Genomic DNA, 25,386 nt, shown 5'->3' with positions numbered 1-25,386 from the left:
CTGAAAGGTAAAAGATGCGAATTCACACTGCGACTTGTGCATCAGTGAGCGGATACTCCAGCAGGCAGGCTGTCCTCTCAGTCTGTCTCTGCCGCTGCTTCATGTGATATGAACGTGTTCACTTGTGCAGCCAAGGACCGTGTCTGCAGGTGAGGAGACTTGTGTCGCCTGTTGCTCCTGCTGTCTGCTGTATTATGTTTGTGCGGTGTGTCTGCTGTGCCCGCTGCCTTGAACTGTTGCTTTGAGCAATTGTGTTTGAGACGTCCAGAATTCAGATATTAGATGACTGTGTATGTGTACTTGTGTTTGGCATTTTGCATTTTGTCACAATGAGAGAACATTCAGCTTTGATTTGGTGTCGGCAGCTCAGGTGGGCTGGTGCGTGATGTTTTCACAGGGAACCTCCTGCCAGACGCCATTTAAAAAATTCTATTTAATGTTTCTTTGCTTGTGACACAAGATATAAAATAGAACTAAATGTGAATTCTGAGTGTTTAAAGCCACGCATTAATTCGGCTTATTAAGAACCCTCAATCAGCTCTTAATTAATAGAGAAATTCCAACTTTATTCCGGCTTCTCCTGCAGTTTCTGGCGATCTTTTTCCAATAAAATGCACAGCGGAGGGCGGTAGCGACCAGTGCCAACCATTTTTAAAAGTTAAAATGATACATAAATAATTGCTGCTTGGTGTGTCCTGCGTGTGCCGAACTATAGTGTCTCTCCTGTAGATTCAGAATATGTTTAAAATTTTCCAATAAGTCTAACTGTTGATTGTCAATTAAGGGTGATATGTTAAATCACTAAATTTTTAAATGGGGTTTTGCGTGACGTTCTTATCATTTATAAGGCGCAGTTTATTCAGGCAGCGTTGGGTTTATTGGACTGGGGACGTGATAACATTATTATTTGTGGAGCTAATTGTTATGTTATCCGCTGTTTGCTCAGGTCATAGAAACGCCAGGCTGTGTTTGCAGAGCCGTGTCTGTCATATGAGAACACTGCTTTAAATGGATCGCATGCATGCGGCAATTAAATAGTTGTGTGGCAGGCAGGGAGACGGGATTTCCACATGTGAGGCAACAGCTGGATTGTTCAGGGATTCTCGGTGATTCCCTGCTGGACATGCAGACAAGATGTGGTGATTCCATCCAGCCTGTCAGTCACAGTCTCAAGGCGGCAACCAGACTCCTCACTGACGAGGTAAACCCCGCAACAGTTATGGAGTCCAGCTGTCTCAGATACAGAGAGGGTGATCAGACAAACTCAGTCCAAATCATTCAACCCTTTCCATGTTTTATTGATGAGGAGTGTCAGTGTATTCAGACCCAAATAGGTTAGCACTAAGTTTCAGAAATGTCTTTTTTTTTTCTTATGGACCCTGGTGTTGGTGAGATCATGGAATAACAGGGACAGATTATAAAATCCTGAACTGAAGAGGTTAAATCTTGAGCATGTTTTTCAGTCCCTGCTCAATATCTCAGCCTCTTCACCTCTATGATACAGTTTGTGCAGTGACATGTTCATGGCAGAATTGTTAATCTGCTTATTTGCAGGAGACTTATGATCACAGTTAGTTGTTTGGTCTACAAATTTGATTTGATTTCTAATAGACTTGGGCGGTATCTGTTTTTTCATATCTTAATACCTTCTGGACATTTCACCGGGGTGCATGGTATGTGGTGGTATTTGTGTGGAAAAAAACAAATTATTAAAAGCTGCTAATAGAAGTCAGTGTAGCATATATGACATTGTCTAGCTTACAGTGCTTTGTGTCTAATATGCAATTAACCTTCTTAGACAAATCTTACCGGGTTTAAATATATATGGCCCAAAGGCCAATGAATACACAGAAAATAAGTGTCTTTATTCCATAGATTCATGCTAAAGGACTTGATGACACTTGTTGCCGTGGATACCAACAAATTATGTCTGAACGGAGATGATTTATAGATATATCATACGGCTAATCCACTGCTTTTATAGTTGGAAGAAGTCATGTCAAAATTAAGGTGTATGTGACAATATTTTAATGATTCCTTATCTAGTTATATTTAATTAATTAGCAGGGAGACTGAGCCTATAGAGCAGAAATGACCAGCCAATTATTCATTTTCTACTTCCTAATAATTCATTCACAATGACAGTATTGTAAATCAAATCTTCTGGATTTCTAAATACCCTGGTATACAGAAATACCTTGATACCACCAAAGCCTTATATATAACATATATAAAATAGATACATATACAGGATACTTGGGGCCACTGCCAACTGATATAAAGATATAAGGGGTTCATGTTATTTGGTGCAACCAATAACAGCTATAGCTTTGTTGAATTCAAAATAAAAATGTGTTATATCTGTGGCTAGAATATTAATCACTCATACAGTACACTTAAGTGAATGCTATTTTTAAAAGTTTTCTGTCAGTGTTATATGATTCACAGGAAAAATAAGCATATCAGCTATAATTTAGAGGTGATATGACTTTATAAAACAAAAACACAAAAGAAATGCAACTACTTAGTTTCTAACACTTAAATATTACTGAGAACTTGAAATGAAAATGTTAAGGAAAGGAATTAATTTTAAGATAAATCACGGTCGGACCACATGACATTATAAGGCCAGGTCCGATTCATCTAGGTGAAAAACCACTAAAATCACTGAAATTCTAATATGAATTTATATGTACACAACATTCTTAGATGTGTATTAGATGTATTTACAGTGTGTGTATTTACCAACCTAATAGGGTTAGACAGATCTATCGCTTATCAACAATAAGGCAGAAACGATCGTCTGTTGGATTTTTTGGGCGATTTTGAGCCCCGCTCTGCACGCGATGAATGAAGGATTTATTAGGACAAAACAGAGCTGGTGGTTGTTGGGACAGTGGGCAGACTAACAAAGACAGTTTGGGTGAGTTTTACATGTTTTCCTGTCGAGTTTGAGCGATGTGTGTTTAACAAGGAGTTAACGAGCAAGTTAAGCTTGTCTTAGTTCGGTAAAAGAGAGAAACTTGATTTCAGAAGGTGTACGGTTATATTTCTCTGTTTTAAAAGGAAAATAGTTGTGATATTTAATTTCTTGACACTTTATGAATATTTTTATACTGGACGTAGTGAAGGTACGCAGTTTATGCAACATAGTGAATTCCCCGCTTACACACATGTCCCAGCTGACACTCAGGGGGACGGGAGGAGGTGGGAGTGGGGGATGAAGATATCACCAGTCACCAATAGATGGGCTGATGATGGTTGGCTGGAAAACTTTAACATATGTATGTGTATGTTAAAGTCCTGGGAATGAGACTCAATGATCAGTTATCTTCCTGGCACAAATTCTGCATATTCTACCTTTAATTAACAGTTGTCTGGCAGACGTAAAATATCTGTCCACTCACCAGTTATTCACCAACTTAAAGGACCAGTGTGTAGGATTTAGTGACCTCTAGAGGTGAGCTTGCAGATTGTAAATGCCTCCTTTTACTCTCTGCTTCCAAGCATGAAGGAAAACCTACAGTGGCTGTGAAAAACGCGAAAGGCTGCGTCTAAAGACAGTGTTTGGTTTGTCCACTCTGGGCTACTTTAACAGACTCCATACAAGAGGACCCACACCCTCTGTAGCTATGAAAAGCTCATTCAAAAGCAATGAAACAAATCAATTCTTATTATCAGGTGATTAAACACTAATGAAGACATATTTATGAATCTTATATTCACTTTCTTCCATATTCTGCAGACTGATCTCTGCAAATCTTCCACACTGGACCTTTAATGTTCCTCTTCTGTTGGGTGCTGAGCAGGTTGTGTGCAGTTATTTCATATAAGCAGCTACCTGCTAATCAGACTGAACCATCTAAAGCCTAAAAACTGGGCTGCTTGTGACACTGTTGTGATCTTTTTGCAATTTCTGACCTTAATAACTGCCTTATGATTAAGCTTATCAGTCTTTTCCTTAAATGCTGCAATCACCAGCGGAGTCACAGGTATCAGCTGATATTTTAGCCTGTTAGCTGGTGCACAGCATGTTATCCCTCATTCTCGCGGGCGAGGTGATCTGACCTTTCACGATCCAACCTGCAAAAGCAGTGGAGCAGCTCTGCTGTGAGGTTTTAGAGGTTGTAGTGCGTCTGTCCTTCCAGCTTTTCCTTGTGCTTTGTCCTGCTGAAAGAGCAGTACCGAGCAGAGGGACAGAACCCGCTTCTCACCGGCAGGCTAATGATTCTCTGATTGCGAGTTCCTCCTTTTGCAGAAAAAGCACAAACAGTCTGATTGCAGTCAACTACCCAGTGGCAGAATGCCTGAATGAACAGTGTGTATGAATAGTCAGACCTGTATATTGGTTTTATTTTGAGCTTGTTCTCATGTCATCACCATGTTGTCGGAATCATTATGCATGGTTTGAGTTTAAGGGTTTTCCAATAACTCAAAGGCTAAATCAGATTTTATTTTATTGTTACAATTAGGGCCGGCAACTAATGATTATTTCCAGTTGATTAATCTGTCGATTATTTTGTGGATTAATCGGTCAGGAAATGGTGAAAAATGTTGATTAGTGTCTCAAAGGCAAAAATGACTTCCATAAATGTCTTGTCTTGTTCAGTTTACTATCATAAAGGAGCAGAGAAACCAGAGAATATTCATACTGGAATCTTTTTCTTAAAATATGACTCTTTAATAATTGATTATTCAATCAATCGTTGCAGCTCAAGATACGATAATGTTGAGTGTGCGTGCATGAATGCATTAATTCATTTTATCACCTATTATCAATGGCACCTTTTTTCAGTACTTTACACTCTCTATGAGAACAAAAATGTCATTTATTTTGTAAAAAATAAGTTCAAACTTCTCAATTTCAAATGTGTTATTTCTTACAAATATTATGTTATTTATTTAGAGCAGTCTGCACACCACACGAAGTAGAAAGCCTCCCTACCTTTCTGTCCACAAACCCGTCACTGCAGCCTGCAGCCTGTCAGCCAGTCTGAGGAAGCACAGGGGATCTTCTCCCTGTTATGTTCTTGTCATCACCACCACTGTGTTTGCATGCTGTCAGATTTCCCAGTTAACAGTCTGTAATTCATGACTATTGGCTTCATACTAGGATTTCAGATTTTCAGAGTTGCTCGCCTGGCGCATAAGATGAAAAAGTTTTCTATCTCCCAGGTTTACTTCCTGGTTATACGGCCCACAGAGTATGTGCAGTAGTGTTTCCTCCCTTGCCCCTGCTCGCTCGTTCCCACTCAGCTCGTAGACTTTACATTATGACACTGTAGATTTGTAAATTGCATTTTAAGTCTTGAAGAAAGTTTTGCAAAATCTAAAATCTACATGGATCAAAAACTCATCATAGAAGTATCAGAGTCTTAAGACATCATAGAGTCTTAACTGAGCTTGTTTGCAGTTCGAGGTGTCCTATCAGTGTGATCAGTTTTCAAACATTAAAAAACAAGAAAATAAAAACACAAAATCCTCCATACTGCTCGTCTGGTGTAAGACAAGTCTTCTAAAGCCCCAGCATGTGTTTAGCCTGAATCTTCACTGTAGATCTTTAGCTTGGAGCCATGTTCATGTACATATGCACACTGTCTGAACTGTGTGTTATGATGGTGTGCAAATAGCATGTCAAGACTTTAGGAGACTTGGATTATGCCACACAAGCAGTATGGAGGCATTTTATGTTGTTTTTTTCCCCAGTTGTTTTTTATGTTTGAAAACTGGTCACCATTCACTTCCGTTGTTTGTGAGATCCTGCAGCACTGTCCTCCTGTCAAACTCCAGCAGTGTTTTGTGGACTAACAAAATAAACCTGACCCTCAATCAGCATGAGGGTGAGCAGACAATCACTGAATTTTCATTTTTGGGTGAACTATCCCTTTAATCATATAAAATGACAAAGCAAAATTGTATCAATTCCAACATTTTATTAAAAAAACAAAACAAAACAAACAAAAAAACACATACACAGACTAAGGTCTTTATTTGAAAAACAAAAAGCTAATATATGCTACATCGAGTACAAAAAATGTTTTAATAAAGTGCATACAGCAGGTCTTGTTACATTTTATCTCCAAACAAAAATCTGTTCAGGCCTTCATTTTAAACAAGCTGAACAGTTTAAATAACACTCGTCCATACACCAGTTGTGAGAGCAATTTTGCTGTTGACTTTTATGGCAGTCTTCACTCTCTGGAATGTCTCCTTGGACTTGGACTCCATCAGCTTGGTGAAGTGGGTCCTTGAGGGAAGAGTGTAACCAGTGTCCCTATTTGGCCTCAGCAGCATGTTCAGGATACCTTCAGTCAGAACAGCTGCTCGCTGTGGTGAGCAGATCTCCCTCAGAACACAGTCACTTATGTTGCTTTGAGACAACGTGAGCATAGTAGCAGAATTTACATGTAACTCCATACATGGCTTGATGTTTTAGTTAAAATTGCTGGTGTAAAAGGCAAATACAGACAAAGCCAGTGCTAAAAAAAGAAATTAAATCAATGCACATGGGAGATGCAGCCATGCACTGCAACTTGCACAAGTTTCTGCTGCAAAGATATACAGGATTCACTGTCTGTTAAAACTTCTTTTATGTTGTTTATTAAATTGGAACCTGTATCTGCATTGTTCCATCAAAATAGGCACAAATCTGCCAGCGACACACAACATCAGGCTCGTACAACAAATGAATACACCTCATTGAAAAATAATTAGAAACAGATGGACAGTAGATGGACGGACACAATGGACTAATGTACTAATTCACCAAAAGTCCCCTTCACCCATGGCTCATGACTGCATGCTCACACAGTGCTGTGCTGCAGCGCCATGCAAGATCAGTTTTGCACATTTTGCAACTATCATTCTTCTTTGAAGGCTTTAAAGTAAAGTGAGCCCATACTTCAGACGACATGGGTTGTACACTTTTCTCCACTGTCCAAGTTAGCCTTTGCCTTCTCACTTTTCTCCACGGTAACGGATAATAACTTTAGCCTCTGCACTTCTCCCTGCTATAACATTAGCCTCTGCCTCTGCAGTTTTCTCCACTATAACAGTGTTAGCCTCTGCACTTTTCTCTGCTATAACAATGATAGCTTCTGCCTCTGTAACTTTCTGCACTATAACATGTTAGCCTCTGCACCTTTCTGCAGTTTAACAACATTAGCCTCTGCCCTTTCTGTGCTATAACAATGTTAGCCTCCGCACTTCCTCTATTATAACAACCTTAGCCTCTGCCAGTGCACTTTTCTCTGCTATAACCAGGTTAGCCTCTGCCAGTGCACTTTTCTGCACTATTATAAAGTTAGCCTCTGCACTTTTCTGTGCTATAACAATGTTAGCTTCTGCACTTCTGCAGTATAACAACGTTCGTCTCTGCACTTTTCTCTGCTATGACGAGGTTAGCCTTTGCCTCCACACTTTTCTGTTCCATAACAATGGTAGTCTCTGTCTCTGCACTTTTCTCCAGTGTGTCCGTAGTTTCCGCCTCTGTCATTTTTCAATTTTTCTTTCTCCAGAATCAAAGGAGACGGCATTATTTCCTGTAATTTATCATGTGACCTACACAAGAGATAGCATTGGTTGATGTGTGCAGTGCATCATTATATACATCAATCGCTAATCAGTCATGAAACTGTTATTAATTTTAATCAATCAGCTGTTGTAGCCCGAACACCAGTGGTGGGATCAAGGGGCACTGTGTCCAACGATCTCTGTGACTTTATGAAAAAAAAACAAAAAACAAAAACAGTCTTGTTGGATGCCCACTTCATTCACAAGTTCTCCTCTTTTCATTCATCACACAACTACTTCCATACTTCCATCACTTTTGTGGCCCAGCTGAGTGCGAATGTGCACCGTTATCCCCATCTGTTCAAACCATCCAACCATGTCTCCTAGAAAGTATGCTCACTCCTGATTTGTTTTGCCAAATCATTTTTGAGGGAAGCGCAACTTCTGCCTAGAATATTCACTGGCAACAGTTTTTGAAGTAGCAGATCTGTGCCCTCGTGCTGTACCACAGGGGAGGCGTAGGGAGGTGTTGGGGTGGGTGAGTACACAAAACACAGGACTTCAGAGGCCGTTGTTCACTCCTTGAGTCCCCAGTGTGGAAAGGTTTAGGCCAGAAAAAATCTTTGGTTAAGTTGAAGCAAAGACTGTGGGTTTGGTTACTGTAAATACTGACTTGGTAAATCTGTCCTGTGTCATGCTCAGAATATCAGTACTTATTCCGGTTCTTTGCCAAGATAAACATGTATGACATGTACACATAACCATTACAATGTTCATCACAGTAGATTATAGCTGAGCTGAGTGAATATTGTTGACAAAACTAATGAAATACATTGTAATTTAACATTCTGAAAATGTGTTTTTCTTTGTTTAATATTCATTAAAAATGTTCCCTTATTGTGATGGGGACAAAAGTATTTGAAGCAGGATTACGTTACTCTTAAAGCAGTGCTGTTGCAGATTAGTTGTATACAACTGTGATATCTAGAACACAGAGGTTACTGATTACATCAGAAAGAGGTGATTTTATTTTTTTCACCTTCGTCACCTTCCCAGAGCTGATCATTATAGTGACGCTGTTAATTCACTGGCAACCTCAAACCTAAACTGTACATTTACTGCCAGACAGACAACTTCACTGCTCACCTTTGCCTCCGCTCAGTGTGTATTCTCCATCACTGTCTGCCACCATAGACAGTAATTCGTCTACCACGTTCCCTCAGTCATGCTCACTAAAGTTACACACTCACTACAACACTCTGTAGGGCTGCACAATCCTTCACAATCCTAATAAAATCGCAGTATGGCCAAGTATAATTGCAGAACCAGAACCAAATCGGAATTGTTTGAAAAAGGGAAAATGTGTGAGAATAGAGCATTATAATGAAGTACTGTAATGCTACAGAGATGACTTGACCTAAAAGTCTTTTTCTCCAGATAAAAGAAAACATGTTTGTTTGGTACAGACCTCAATAAATATTACATCATGGTCCCCCAACACTATATAAGCCCCATGGACCAACACATGAACGACACCAACTCCCCTTCCTCTCCCCTAACAGTCAGTTATAAACGTCCCTTCAGTGACTCTCTCAGTCCAAATAAGTCCAGCAGTTCACTTCAGCTCACTTCAGTTCCAACAACCCGACACAGAAGGAAAAAAATACCATCCTGTCACCGTCCTCTGGCTCTGGTGGCACAGACATGTTGGAGCGTCCATGTTTCAGGTTTTCAGGTCGTAGTGGTGTTTGACACTGAGACAGCAGAGCAGACACGCTCCCAGTGTTTCAGAGCAAACTGCTCATTTTATATAATTTGCGACACAATATTTTGTATTAATTTTTTCATTTGAAACATAAAGCACCTTGAATTGCCCTGTGTATGAATGGTGCTATATAAATAAAATTGCCTTGCCTTGCCTTACTGTGCCCTTAAGACAGGGACACTCCACTTGCTTTGTCTGATATTTATCAGATAAAATGAAAAACATTAAAAGGTCCATAACTCATCTGAAATCCTTTCTTTTCAAATGAACTAAACTTAGCAAGTTATTTAACTTATTTAACTTGGTGTAAGGAAATCAGATATTTGGCTACAATTAAAAGTTCTGATAACATTTGAAAGAGTTTATAGAAAATTAAACATGGCTGGAACGTCTTCCATTATATGATCCCCTAAATATTGGAATGATCCAGAGTAGGGATGCAACCAACAATAATTTTCATCATTGATTTATCTGTCTCAATTAATCAGTTATTAATTGATTAGTGGTTTGGTCTGTAAAATGTCAGAAAATGGTGAAAAATGGTGTTTTCCAAAACCCAAGCTGTCGTCCTCCAGTGTTTTGTTATGTCCAAAACACAAAGATATTCAGTTTATTGTCATAGGTGGAGTAAAGAAACTGAAATAGCTGAACAAACTGAAATCAGATTTTTTTAATTTAAAAAATGACTCAAAATGATTAATCAATAATTAAAATAGTTGGCAATTAATTTGATGATAGAGTAATAATCAATTAATCATTGTAGCTATAATCCAGAAACATAAATCATAATCATAAACAAAGAGTATATTTTCATTTATATTCATTTTATGTATTATGGGTCATATTCTAGTCATATTTTAGCTGTTTTAGTGTGAACTTCACATGTAAGGGATCAAAGTTATCAGTTCTCATTTGTGGCTTTTGTTCCTCCTCAGCTAAAAGTCGTCTTCTTCGGCTCACCATCTGATTTTTCTGCACTAATTTATCCCATCATACAAATCTGTCATATCTGTTCTTCATCTCTGGACAGAAAACAGTGTGAATCAATTCAGTTTCATTGTGAATTATAAAACGGTGGTAGGTGAGATGTAAGATGTAAGGTAGACGTCTAAAAACATCCTAATTTAATGCAGATTTAACCAAAATGTTGAGACGTCTTTTGTCCTGCAAATCACCAAACCAGAGCTTACTAATGAGCAGCCTTTATGCATATACAGTATATAATCTCTTTATTATGACCGTGCATTTGCTGCCAAATCTCATACATTAAAAGACGTTCACATAATGTGTGTGTAGGAGTCCCAGTGGATGTTTCACACCTCCAGCAGTCTGTATCATCTTGAAGTCAGGGTCTATCTAACATTCATGGAATCCAGCAAAAACAATTAAAATCTTAAACTGAGTACGTGGAGTTGTGACATCCCTTGGTAGCTTTTTTAATTATCCTCAGCAGCATTGTTCTGTCTCTGTGAATGGGACGTTGAATTGTTTTTCCCATGCCAGCTTTGAATCATTAGGCGCCTTAATTGACTGGTACATATTCAATGAATTACAGTGGGAGGTTTCATAACCCAGGCCAAGAATCCTCGAAATACTGGGAAGAGAAATTGAACTCTTGAGGAGGCGTTGCTCGAGAATCTCTGACCTGACACCGGAGATATCTTGGTTGCACGCACCGCTTGAAATTCTGTGTAGGAACACCGATTTCGTCCTACCTTTCAAAAACTTAAAAATTCACAGTATTATACAAATCCCTGTGTGTGAGGAGTCTGCTGCTAACCCTCCTGTAGTCAATTTGGGGCTCACCCAAAGGCTAGATGGAAGATTTTAGATACTGAAACATGGATTAGTTTTACACACAGCAGACGTTTGAGCTCGTCCAGCCTGTACACGAGATGAGATGGGGTGAGACAGTGGTTCACAAGGTTACACGAAATCATGCCTCTCGGGGAGGAAAGGGAGAGAGCAGAGCGTTCTGTCTCAAATGAGGGACGGGCCTCTCTCAGCTGGCACGGCCCAGTATTTTTAATGTCTAATATGAAATGCAGAGTGATAGAACAGAGGTTGTGGAGGTCACACTCCCCGACACTGGGCTGGGTTTGGAAGTTTCCTCATCTGCATCCTTCCTGTTCCACAGCAGGGTGGCTGGAATCTCTCATTCTTGAGAACTAGGACAAATCGTGTCTTACCAAAATAAATGAGTAAAATATTAATACCAACACTCTTAATTCAAATTTTTGGTGGAAATCTATCCTTTAAGGATTTACTGTATGTAATTAGGGCTGAACTAGAAAAAGATTTAATTGCTGTTATTTTGATTGATTTGTGAGTTTGAAATTCTGATTAATTGTGCAGCCCTATATGTAATATGTCATTTAAACTTGCTCCATGCCAGAAAACAGCCTTGTCCCAGACAAGCATTCACAGCTTCACACAGTTTAAAAATGTGTTTAAAGTCTTCAAAATCTAAAACTACCAATACCTGCTGATAAGACAGGTATAAAAATGTGCTATCATGATCATCTTTGTTTTAAAATATAATTTCTATGAAAATGTTGGCCCTTTAAAGTTGTGTTCCAGATTTCCATCAACTCAGAATTTTACAAAAATATGATTTAATCACGCTTAAAAAGGGTTAGCTACACTCTGAGGACCCCTGTCTCACTTCCTGGTTTAAAAAAGGCAGGAATACTGCTCAAACACTGGTAAACTTTCTATTTTTTGACAGATTCATTCATTTTAAATCAAAGCTAAATAAGAATTATGGTTTAAAAATCTGTATTTTGATTAGTATTAAGAGAACTCTGAGACACTTTAAAAAATAAAATGTTTGCTGACTATGACTATACTACGAAATGAACAAATGTAACATTGTGTCAACTCCATCAGATTTTCTCTCTGACTGGGCTGATTTCTACATTTAATGAAATATTAAATCATTAGCAGGCATTATTGTAGAGTAAAAATCAAACCTCCCTCAAAATACATTTTTGTCCTTATATTCAAGAATGAGTACATACAGTACAGTGCATACAGGTATGTCGTAAAGTATCTGGTAAAGCTTCTAGTGTCATTTCTGGCGGCCCTCTAGCATTATGTTTTGACATGGCTTTTGTATAACTTATATGACTTACTTACATAACAAACAAATTTTAATCCAAACCATGATATTTCCCTAAACCTGCCTAAACCTACTTAAGTAGTTTTGTGCCTTTATTTTGAAAGTCTACCTGGTTGTTGCATATTTGTTATCACTAACTTAACTGCGGAACCAAGCACGTGCAAAGCTGATGCCAGAGTGGTACCTTTAATGTTGTAGTTTATAGCGTACAGGACCACTGACCAAGCTGCCATATTTGACAAGTTGGGAGTGAGTGTTTGATTGGTTGATTCTAACAAATGGTTAGCTTAGCTTAGCATAAATACCTGAAGAAGGGGTGGAACAGCTAGCCTAGCCTAGCCTTGTCCATAATGAAGAAAGGCCATAACAACACCTAAGCTGACATTTTGTAACTGATTTGTTTAACCCAATAGCAAACAGCAATCTAACAGCAATTTCTGGTTTTCAAGGGAGTTACTGTTTATTAGTTAACAGTCTAACACAGTCACTGAATGCAGCTCCTCACAGTTTTTCCTCGCCACAGTCGCCTCAGTGCTTGCTCTTGGTGGGTTTGTGTTTATAAAGAGTATGGTATATTTGTAAAACGCCCTGAGTTAACTTTGTTATGATTTGGTGCTATTCAACTACAATTTAATTTACCTGAATCAAAAGTTTCCCAGTTTGGTACCATCTCTTTTGTCCCCCTGCTTTGAGTCTTTATGCTAAGCTAGGCTAACCACACCCTGACTCCAGCTCTGTACTTAATACACAGATGCTAGTTTGCTATCAGTCATTTCCTCTCACGTTTGGAAATCCTCATCTTGACTAAAATGCTGAATTTTTCCTTTAAGCATTTAAACAAAGTGTCCTGGTGACAATGACTTTAAAGAAAGACAATTCTAAAGCAACAAAGGCTGGTGTGGTTTCTAAGGACGTTCAGGTTAACTGTGTTGACTCCTCTCAAGTTATAGCTAAAAGTTTTAGTAGAGGCTCAAGGCAAACTATAGCAATTAAAGTAGCATTTGGGCTTTATATAAACTGCTGATATACTCTTTACTTTTCTCCTGAACAGCAACATTTAAGGCCTCATTAATGTTTATGACACCCATTTTTGGGTACCATTTCACAATGTTAGATAGTAGTTAATAGAGATTTGAAATTTGTTAAATCCTGCGGCACTCAGCCTCAAGCCCACTGAAGATGGAAATTCTTGGGTCACGAATGCAACATTCAAATAAAACTAGTTTCTTTCTTCTTTTTTTTAAGCAAGGCTGAGTAATATCTTAAAACAGCTGCCGTGTGTAGTTTTTGTCAAACATTAATCAAACAGAGAGAAATAGTGCATTTGTTTGGGACTATTTTCAGCGGTGGATTAATCTACACTTAGTGAGTATTTGGGCAGCAGGACGGTGTATGTGGGACACAGTGTGTTTGTTTATGGTAATGAAGGAACATTGATGGGTTTTCAGTAGTATAATGGAATTCAGTGGCACAGAGGAATACGACGTGTCAGCCTTTAATGCAGGGGCAGATCTAGAGGGGTGGCCTGGGGTGGCAGTTGCCACCCCTAAAAGATGCCTTGCCACCCCAGCTGCCACCCCAGTTTTAGACTGTTCTTGTTCAGAATATATCTACATGAAAAGTTGTGGCTAGATGGAAATTTACCAAGACTGAAACTCTGAAACCTGAGTGCAAGTGAATGCAGCAGGAGATGACGCTCTAACACATATAATTTAATGACCTATTCTGGCCACATCACCAGGCCAGGTGATGAACTTATGTTCAATTAAAAACAGACATGTGTGGAAAAATCTTTAAAGATATGAAAATTAAATTAGCATTTTTTACTATTTGCCACCTCTTAAAGTCTCCATGCCACCTTCTTTTCACCCCATGAATCTCTCCCTAGATCTGCCCCAGCTTTGATGCAAATGCAATACTTGTGCTGGTTTGGGTCTTTTCATGACTTTTTTTTCACAGTAAGAAAAATATCACCAGACTTATCCTTTCAAACATATATTGTCCAAGAGTATGCTACACATGAGTACACTAAAAACTAAAATAAGAAAGGTTTTAAAACTACATGTTGGCAAAAGGCCCATCTACAATCCCAGGGCTGTGGACCTTATTGTAGAGCAGAGCTGTTGGTTAAACAGACAGAAATAAGACTTCACACAGAAGCATATTCGTGTCATTTGAAAGGCCCCTCAAGCTAATGGCTTCAAATTCCATTTGACAGCTCAGTTTTTTTAGTCTTGCTGGCTGTGTGGCTTTAGGGATGGAAATGTTTTGTCATCCCTCAACCCTCCATCACTGGTCCAGACTGAAATATCTCAACAGCTACCGCATGGCTTCCCCTGACATTTTGTACACACATTTATTGTAGCCTGAAGGTGAATCTTAATGAATTTGGTGATTGCCTGACTTTTTCTGTAGCGCTACCAGTAGGTATAAAAAATTAATATTTATGTGATGTACTGACACAGTATTCTTTACAGACATTCACTGTTTCAGGATGAATCCTGATGACTTTGGTGACCTTCCCCCTGGTACCATGAGGTTAGCATCTGTAGTTGAATGTGAATTGTCTCAATATCTAGCAGAAGGTTTATCATGAAATTTATGTTCCTGTCAGGATGAATTGTAATACATTTATTGGTCCTCAGACTTTTTATCAAGTGGAATCATCAGGTCAGAATTTCAGTTCGACCAATACTTTTTACGACCAAATTCCTACAAAAGTAACGAAATTCCCATCAGCGTACTTGTCAACTTTGAGTCCTTGAAAACGGGGAGGATTTTCAAACCAAAGTCACAGGTGTGGGGTAGAGCTGCAACAATTAATTGATTATTAATTGATCATTCAAGTAATCATCAACAAGAAAAAATCAAAATTCTGATTTCTGCTTCTTAAAGTGAATATTTTTTGGTTTCTTTCTCTCTGACAGGAAACTAAATATCTTTGGGTTGTGTATGAAACAAAACATTTGAGGACGTCATCTCAGGTTCTGGTAAACACTGATTGATGTTTTTCATTTCAATTTTCTGACATTTTAAAACAAACAACTGTTAATCAATTAATCGAGAAAATAATTCACCAATTAATTGGCTATGAAATGAATCATTAGTTGCAGTCTTAGAATCTGAGTTTCATAGACTTTAGTTTTTGCATTCTGGTGACTTTAAAAATAACAAAATAATAAATACACATTTTGGCAAAGAAGTGCCTGCAAATAAGCTGAAACTGACACTGTACTGAAAAACATAATGTGATAACAAGATTCAACCTTACCTCGTCTAATTTTAAATTAGATTACAATAACAAATATTTTTGTCAGAGCATGTTAGTTAGGCCACTCTAAGAAAAAATGAACTCTTTTCCTTTAAAACTTTCTTTCTGAATGTCTGAAGTCTGCTCTCTTTCTTTTAGTACTCTCCATTCCTCTGTCCATCACTCACTCACGGTCATGTCTAGAAAGGAACACCAGACCCATGGAAGATCTTGGGAGAGTGACCATTTTTAACCCAAACCACATGATCTTTCTTTGTTTCCTGTCCATAAACTTATCCAGATTTTAAACACAGTGATGTCACATTATAAAATATAATAAGTTAAAGGAATAACTGTATAGCGCCAGAAATTTGTCATAAATAGGGAGAAATATCAGAAAATCTTGGGGGTTAGTAAGTCTACCCAGCAGCTTCAGCTGTAGCTTTGTGTTTACCGCCAATATGTAGGGCTGCAACAGAGGCTCTGTGTGGACACACACATACCCCCAATTTGTAGTGCGTGCAGACTTATCCATGTGGCTTCTTCAGACATTGATCCACTGCTCATGTGTTGACAGTGTCCTTCAAGCGGACTCCAGAAAGTAGTGTAAACAGACCTAATAGGCGTCTCTGGTGGTGGCACACGTCTGTTTATATGTCCACTTGAGAGTATAATCCAGCCCTATATGGTTTCAGTCATGGATGATTTGGCAACACCCCTGGTTACCATGGTAATATCAATCAATCGATCCCAATTATTATTAAAGACCACGCAACCAAGGTCGGTGGAATTAACTTTCGGTACAGCATTGTATGTGAGCTTAACACAGCAGTGTCAGGAACATTCAACACAGGCAGACATCAATATCACAACAAACAATATGCACAGATCACCACACACAAAAACGATTTACAAGTATTGTTTAGTTCTACAGGTCTCAGAGCAGAAAACTCTCTTTGAGCGGCCGCTTTGTCAGGAATCCAACAGAAGAACTATTGACTGACCCGTTCACACTGCAACCAAACAAACATGTTGTTTTAATAGAGAAGTCAGCCAATAATTGCCACAGCAATCAGATTTCATGCTGCACTCAGCGCCAGGAGTTTTCCACACAGCAGCAGGACACAGAAAAAGATGTTTACTTTGCTGAGTTGAGCAGTCTGTTGCCTGCAGCTCTTCATCTAACATCTCACTGTGGCTGCTTTTTATTCCATTACTCCCTGACATCTGCTGAGGAAAAATAAAAATAAAAATGAACATTGTTTTGGAGACATTTCTTATCATTATTTTCATGAAATAAATACAGAATCCAGTAAATGTCAGTGAAATTAGAGCATTGTATAAAGAACATAAATATAAGAATAAACTAAAGTTAAGTATGTGATAAAGTATAAGATATTAAGAATAATAGAATAGATGATTTGATGTACACAGCAAGTGAAAGCACAAGTGTGTTGCTGTGAGTGTGAGAACAAAGATGTGGTTTGCCTGACCTCCTCTGGGAAGGCGTTCCAGAAGGATGCGGCCCTGATAGCAAAGGTCTGGTTGCCGATAGTTTTCAGTCTGGTTCTTGGAATCACCAAAAGGGACCAACCAGAGGATCTCAGGCTACATATGGAATTCAACAGTCATTGATATACTCAGGGGCCGGACTCATCCATGCCTTAAAAGTGATAATTAAAATCTTAAAATAGTCTTTTGTTTGAATGTCCTGTCCAAATAAAGGCACAGAAAACCATCAAAAAGTGATTACTTGTGGTTTTTGGCCTTATGATAATGACTTAATTTGTTTGTGTTAAGTTGAAGGAAATTATTCAACAAAAGAACCCATTTTTATCTTAATTTAGGCATCCCCTAAAAGTAATTAATTGGTTGCTACTGGTTGGGTGGAAAGAGAAATAAAGCTGTGAGACATCAGCAAAAAACCCTAATATTGTTTCTGCAGATTATGTGTCCTAGTGGTAACCTAAATGGAGAAAAGCAAAGGGCCGAGGACTGACCCCTTAAGTTTTCCACAAAGCAAAGATCATGTGGAAGATCTGCTATCACCAATAGCAACATTAAAATAAAAGTGATAATTAAAATCTTAAAAGTGATTCTGAAACACACAGGTCCCCAGTGTGGTAGGCTAAAACTGGGCTTATATGTATTCTTTTGTCTGAATTAGTGAGGAGTCTAGCAGCAGCATTTTGAATTAAATTAAGTTTGGAAAGGTTGTATTTGCATAAAACATGAGTAGACTGAGTTACAGTGGTCTAGACGGGGTGTGATGAATACATGAATTACAATTTGCAGGTTCTTGGGAGACAGGACCAGACCTTAGATCTTAGAAGACTGTGCAAAGCTCAGTTACTGACTGTCAGTCCTCTGGAGCAGCCGTGGGTTCGATCTCCGGCTGTGACCCTTTGCTGCGTGCCCTTTGCTGTTGTACCTTTTGCCATCCTGTCCAAATAACGTCACAAAAAGCACACACAGAGTAATTGGTGGTTACTGGTGGGGTTGAAAGAGAAATAAAGCTGTGTCATCCGTGAAAAAAATGGATTATGTGCCTTACAGGTAATGTAAATGGAGAAAGGCAAAGGGCCGAGGATTGACCCTTGTGGTACTCCACAAAGCAAAGATTCTGAAGATAATCTGCTAGCACCAATAGCAACACTATAAATTGTATTTTGGAGATATGAATTAAACAAGTCTAACAGAGTGCCAGAGATGCCAACTAACTTTTTAAGACAATTAAAATTCAGCCCCCACTCTCTCCCCCATCTTGTCATACACTCTGCTATCCAGTGTAAATAAAGGCACAAAAGGGCCCCTTTCTCCCAAACAAGAAAACAACACCAAGATTTGATGAACCAAATTGTAGTGAGACGTGATTATGTGTGGTGTCTGAGCCCATGTTAATGACTTGATTTGTGTGTATTAAGTTGAAGGAAATTATTCAACAAAACAGACTTCAGTATTTAGTATCTGTTTGGCTGCTACTGGTGTGGTCGAAATAAAAGTAAAACTAACATTGTTTCTTCGGATTATGTGTCCAAATGGTATTGTAAATGGAGAAAAGCGGGGGGCCATGGATTGACCCCTGAGGTACTCCACAAAGCAAAGATTATGTTGCTATTGGTGATCTGCTATCACTAATAGCAACGCTACAAGTCCCATTTTGGACATATGAATAAAACCAGTCTAACACGGTGCTATAGATGCCAACCCATGTTTAAGATGCTAAATTAAAATCAAATCATCTACAGTATCAAGGGCATGTTGCATTAGTTACTATGAACAAGCAGCAATAGGAAATGCTGAGTTTGAATCAGCAGTAATCTATTAACATGAATTGATTATACTTTTAAAAACATTATGCATTGATTCCTTTGTATCCCTCGTGCATGTGAGAGCAATCTGAAGTCTTAACAAAAACCAATTAGCATTTAATATTTGAATGGTGAGATATTATTGAAGATATTGTGGCTGTTAGCCACTCCCTGTGGATCCACTTACAGCCTTTGTTATTCCCATTGTGGCGTGACTCCCCCTGATGAACAAACCAGTAACGTGAGGTGATTTATGAGGGGGTTTTGATGAACAGTAATAAGGAGGCCACATGTCTGAAAATCAGGCCTCCCATCCACAGTGCAGCTGTAATACATCCAGCACAAAGCCCATTTCCATTCAACAACAGGTTTCGCCTCTCGTGGCAGAGCAGCAGCTGGATAAACAGCTTGATGTGGGCCTGGAAGATGTAACTGGTCCTCTCTGTGCTGCAGAAAACAGATGATCCCTCGCCTCTCCACTTGCTCATAGGCTGTTGTTAGACATTACAGCATTGTCCTGTGCCAAGACAGAGAAATGGAAGATGCCTGTATGAGCAGTAAACAGCCTTTTCACAATCTATTTGCGGGAATGTGGTTAAAAGAAAGAGAGCAGCAATCTAGCTTTAATACTTCACATCTTTTCATCAGTGGAGGAAGAAGTACTCATCATTCATTTAGATCACTTACTTAGTAAAAATACAAAATAAAACAGAAAATATACTCTGTGGCAAGATGTGACAAAATTATTTGCATGAAAATATACCAAGATAGGGTCACCAGGTAAATCTGGGGGTCACTTTTTTTCACTTTTAGATCTTTTCTCTAATCTTAGATTTTTTCTGAGATATTGGATGATTTTATCTTTTGGGTCCCAAACAGTTATTTAAATGAAATTATGAGAGGTTTACAAGTTGGTACTGCTAACAACTAATGGACATCTGAAATGTATGGGGCTCCATGCACTAGGGCTGCTCCGACTAGAGATTTTCCTAGTCGACTATTAGTCATTAGTTAAAGCCAATAGTCAACAAGTCATCAGGTGCTCATTAATTATATTTTAGAGGCTTAATTTCTCTCAGAAGAATCTTCTAGGATATTTTCCGTCTTTCCACTTGTTTTGATTATTATCATTATTTTCATTTTTTGGTTCCAACCAACAGTCAAAAACCCAAAGACCCTTCATTTACAGTCATGAATGATGAAGGAAAGCAGCAAATCCTCACACTGAAGAAGCTGAAACCACAAATGTTTATCATTTTGCTTGAAAAATGACTGAGACCATTAATCAAATATCAAAATAGTTAGAGATGCACCGATTGCATCTTTCTTATCTGATTCTGATTTTCAATTTCTTCATAGGTGTGACCTGCTGCTTCCGATTTTAGCCACTTCAGATTTTCAGTATTTCTAAGAACTATACTTGACAGAATACACAAGCACTATTGTAAAGATGCAATGTAAATGTAAATTTGGTTCCATAATAAAACACTGAATATGAAATAACTTAAATTTCCTCCAGAAGTGCTCCAGGTTACAGCCTTATTATGTTATTATATTAAAATCATGTACCAGAACAACAAACAAAACAAACCACAGATTGATGCGGTGCAACATTTTTCTGTAGATTAGTAAAGCTTTTCAGTGAGAAAAACAGAAGCAGAAATGAAACATATCTGGATGAAAAAATGTTTGGGGAGATGTGTTAACACAGGTTGTTTGTTCTGTGGGTGGCTGTGGCTCAGTGATAGATTTTGATCGTCCACTAATTGGAAGACTGTCGTTTCAATCCCTAGAAGTATCCTTGGGAAAGATACTAAACCCCAAATTGCCCCCAAAGGCATAGCTATAAGTGTATGAATGTGTGTGACTGGTTACTTTCTGAGGAGCGGAGGCACCTTGCATGGCAGCCGCTGCAATTAGTGTATGAATGTGCATGTGAATGGGTAAATATGACAAGTGTTGTAAAGTGCTTTGAATGGGCGGAAGACTAGAAAAGCACTTTATGAATGCAGCCATTCATCCTTTAATTATTCTTCAGCCAGTAATGGAGGTAAGATTTGTGAGCAGCAGTCTGCTGCTGGCTACCATTCGCTGTTGTTCGGCGACACTGCCAGCTGCGCCATCTCTTTGTAGACTGTCTGTCTTCTCTGTATCCGGTTCTTGGAATCTATCGCTGACACAGACCTCATCCAAACATGTGTCTGAGAGTGTGTGCGGCTGTGAGCAGCGCTGTTGTGGCTGTGACGTTGCTGTCTGTGTCACTGCATGCGTGACGTGACCATCGTGTGGAACATACGTGTGAATTTGATCGGTACAGAATCGGATGTGTGGCGTTGACTGGCCGGTCACTCCTCAGGGCCAGTCACACTGAAAACCCTCCAGTACCAGTCTCTGTTCAGTTGATAGATGCATCCCCCAAAAAATAGTTGCCAAATACTGTTCTTTTGATCAGTTAATTGATTAATTAACTAATTGTTCTAGCACTAAAAGAGTGTTCTTCAGCTCAGCTCCTATGTATTCCAAACAAACTCACACTGCAAAACGTGTCATGTACACGTCACTTTCATGCTTCACATCCAATCTGACACGTGACGTTATGGCAAATTTTTTGCAACTCTTTGGGATTTTATTTTCGCACAATTCTTTTGTCTTTATACAACATTTGCACAGTCAGTATTTCCACAACTCATTTTTTTTTTCATATTAAACAATGTACATACATATACATAGATTTAGGGCTGTACTAGTGGAAATGATCAGTTTTGCAGTACAATGTTCACTGGAAAAAAAAAGAATCACAATGATGTCATACTTATTGAGATCTGTACCAAACAAACATTGTCTTTCATCTGGAGAAGAGGATTTTTAGCCCTGGTCATCTATGCAGTACTACAGTACTTACATACATTTTTCCTTTTTCAAAAATTTTGCAGTTTGGTTCTGGTTCTTTCATTTGGACATTGCACATGGTCACATTGTGAGACGTGTTTTATTGCAGTTATGATTAATTGTGCAGCCCTACATAGATTTTACATATTTGAATTGTTAATGTATATTTAAAATTAATGTCTCATGACCTATGCAGTACTTATTTCTTTCCTCTTTTGTTTAATTGTGGCCATTATGCAGCTTAACACCAAGGCAATGAGTTGAATGTGAAAACCTACTTGGCAATAAACCTGATCGTGTTTCTTATTCTGGAGTCACTCTCTGTTCACCAGTACATTTGTCTTGGAAAAGATCTAAGATGCTTATAGAACAGTCATTTGTAAAGCTTTCACTGAACAACTAAATGTTGAAACCTTGCACAATACAAGAACACATGAAAAGAAGAGCTGAACACATACATTACATGCTTGTCTTTATGAATGGTGGTACGAAGAACAATGCCGTGTTTGTGCTGAATGTGAACACCTCAGGTTATAGAGCTGTCGTCTCTTTGTGCTGTCTTGTGATCTGCTGTAAGAATGTGACTCACTCCTAACAGTAAGATGTGTCTGAGATCAGTGTGAGATGGCTGATGTGGAATTAGTCACCTTGGTTAACAACCTATCATAAAACATGTTATTTTCCTCCTTACAAATGATTATTAAGTGCATGAATGTGGAAATACAATCTGCAGGTGTTATGAATATAAACTAGACTTAAATTACCTTACCCATACCTTTCATAGATGGATGGTTACGATCGTTTTTTTTATCTAGTATTCATGATATACAAATGCATCATGGGCAGATGGTCACCGAGGGCACCAGCAGCTGGAGGGGCACCAAAAGGAAGGAATTTTATGCAATTAATTTCAAACACCTATTCTTTTTTCAAAGCTATTTCCCACTGATGTCTCTGCACACATTACATAGATAAGTAAAGCTAATGGTCACACTGCAATATACACCTGATATTGGTGCAGACAGACTCAGATGTTTGCTGTTATATTATTAAAGTCTGTTAAGTCTTTTCAATACATTGTTCATGTTAGAACTAAGTAGTACTGAATAATAGAGTAAAATGTTAAACTGTTGTTCATGATTTCTGTGTTCTGTGTTAACCGTAACCCAATACTAAATAAGTCCCACGTACCAATACAGCAACAATACCGCTTTCCCCTTCCCTTGCCCTTCCTTATGGTCAGTTACAAACATACCTTCAGTGACTCTCTCATTCCAAATCAGTCCAGCTGTTCACTTCAGTTCCAACAAACTGTCACGGAAGAAAAAAAGACTCCATCCTGTCAACGTCCTCTGGCTCTGGTGGCTTAAACATGTCTGGACATGTCCAATAAAGCTGCTCAACGTGAGCGTCCATGTTTCACATGGTTTCCGGTCGTAGTGGTGTTTAATGCTGAGACTGCAGAGCAGACACACCCCCAGTGTTGAGACATTTTTTTTAATCATCATTCAAATTTGGCTGGGTGGTTCATAACACATTTCTGTGGCATGACAAACTCAGAATACACATTTATAGTTGCTTTACATGACCTCTGAATGACTCTGACAGGGCCAAAATAACTTGATCGTGACATGCCTAGAAAAATGTGTTCCTGCCAGTTTGTCAGCAGTCACATAAAGATAACACAAGTATCCAAATTTGAAGTGCCTGCGATGGTGATATGTCACACTAGATAATATGTAGGAAACGTATTTGTTCACCCTGTCTCTCTTTTTGATCTTGTTTCAGGCCTCAAGGCAGCATGATAACATCTGTTCACACTCTATTATCTTCAGTGGACGGACAGTGAGGACCCGTCGTCACAATGCAATGTGTGTAAGGGACCAGTGGCGGTGTTGTGGCCCCAGGCGGGATGCTGCTGACGGCCAGTCAGTATGACTCTGCTGGACTTGTGGCTGTCGCGCTCCATCCCCATGTGCCTGCTCCTCCAGAGCCTTGTCCTCATGGCCCTGTGCTTCCCCTCGGCCAGCATGTGTCCAAAGGGCTGCATCTGCCAACGCGACCCCCACCTCCACGGCCTCAATGTTTCCTGCAGTCAGTCCCGCCTCAAAGAGATCCCTCCCAGCCTCCCGGTAGACACCGTCCTGCTGAGGCTGGACCACAACCAGATAGGCGCCGTGCCCGATCAAGCCTTCCATGGACTCAGGCTTTTGAGGGAGCTCAACCTTTCGTACAATGCGGTGGAGACATTAGGGGAAGGTGCCTTCAGTGGCATAGAGGCGACGTTACAGGTGCTGGACCTCTCCCACAACCGCATCACTAGCGTACACAAGGATGCCTTTGCTCGGCTCAAGGCCCGTGTCATTGTGGATGATAACCCCTGGCATTGTGACTGCGCCCTCCAGCAGGCCATCGGTGGAATGGCCCACAACCATGAGGCTGCCACCCGGGTTCTCTGCAGGAGCTCGGAGCTTCATGACCAGGAGGGACGACCTTTCTTGGCAGTGGATATGGACCTCTGTAATCTGGCCAAAAGGACCACAGACTACGCTATGCTGGTGACCATGTTCGGCTGGTTTGCCATGGTCATTTCATATGTGGTGTATTATGTCCGTCAGAACCAGGAGGATGCCCGACGCCACCTGGAGTACCTCAAGTCTCTCCCCAGCAAGCCCAAGAAACCCGACGAGGCTGACGACATAAGCACTGTGGTCTGACGGCAGTGTCAAAGTGACTGTGTCCTACACAACCCTAATGAACACCAAAATGTTTATGTAACAGGACCCAACTTTATAGTGTTTACTATTTTAAACTTTTAGGTGATGTGAGCATCAAATCTGCTGAGAATTCTTTGTATTATGGAAATTTTGTCGTATGTCCTTACCAGGGTTTGTTCATGACTGATCTGAGATGAGTTGAGAGGGGAGGCCACAGAGACTAAAAGTCAGCACCAACATTGTCTTTTCTACACAAATTGCATATGGAGTTTTAAAAAATTGAATCTCAGGTTTAAATATTGACATGATAATTGCTTTTTTAGATTAAAATTTGGAATATCTGATAAAAAGAAATATATTTGTAAGAGGTAACACCCTAAACTTCATTTCCCAGAGCCCTCATTTTGGTATCTCAAAGCCCCCAAGATTAAGTTTTGCAAACACTAAATCAACTACATCTTCCATACTTCTTGAAATTAAATGTAAAGTCCTACTGACAGTTTTGCACAGAAGTTTCAACATTTTGAATCCATGGCCTGCTTATGGAGATGATTTGATCTATATATTCTGTAATATTTTAGACCATAAAAGCTTGGAAGCCTGTGGTATACAGATATGAGATCTAAAGTACTCCTATCTTCCTATTAGTCTTGAGCTGTGGTGGCTTGTTTTTAAATGAACAAATCACAGTTAAGACAAATTTGATAGAGATGGGTAGACAATATTTCACCAAAATGGAGGACACAGTTAAGAAATAGTAAAACAAAATCATAGCTAACTTAAGCTAGCTTGTCAGTGGGACATGGCCATTATGAGCCAGG

At 39.2% G+C, this 25,386-nt stretch overlaps 1 protein-coding gene across 1 annotated transcript; it reads left to right on the top strand.

Annotated features, from left to right (window-relative positions):
- On the top strand, positions 1 to 25,386 carry lrrc3b (leucine rich repeat containing 3B). Its single transcript, XM_084739047.1, has 2 exons — positions 1 to 149; positions 23,637 to 25,386. Exon 2 carries the CDS (start codon positions 23,783 to 23,785, stop codon positions 24,563 to 24,565), a length of 783 nt encoding a protein of 260 aa, XP_084595173.1. The 5' UTR covers positions 1 to 149; positions 23,637 to 23,782; the 3' UTR covers positions 24,566 to 25,386.

This window comes from Lutjanus erythropterus, chromosome 16 (genome assembly GCF_056507025.1).
Source record: "Lutjanus erythropterus isolate fLutEry1 chromosome 16, fLutEry1.hap2, whole genome shotgun sequence".
NCBI lineage: Eukaryota > Metazoa > Chordata > Actinopteri > Lutjaniformes > Lutjanidae > Lutjanus > Lutjanus erythropterus.
Note: the sequence above shows the minus strand (reverse complement) of the source record. Positions and strands in the feature narration are given on the sequence as shown.

Bases quoted from the DNA above. Each gene is read 5' to 3' on its own strand.
- lrrc3b (XM_084739047.1), top strand. From the start codon at position 23,783: ATGACTCTGCTGGACTTGTGGCTGTCGCGCTCCATCCCCATGTGCCTG.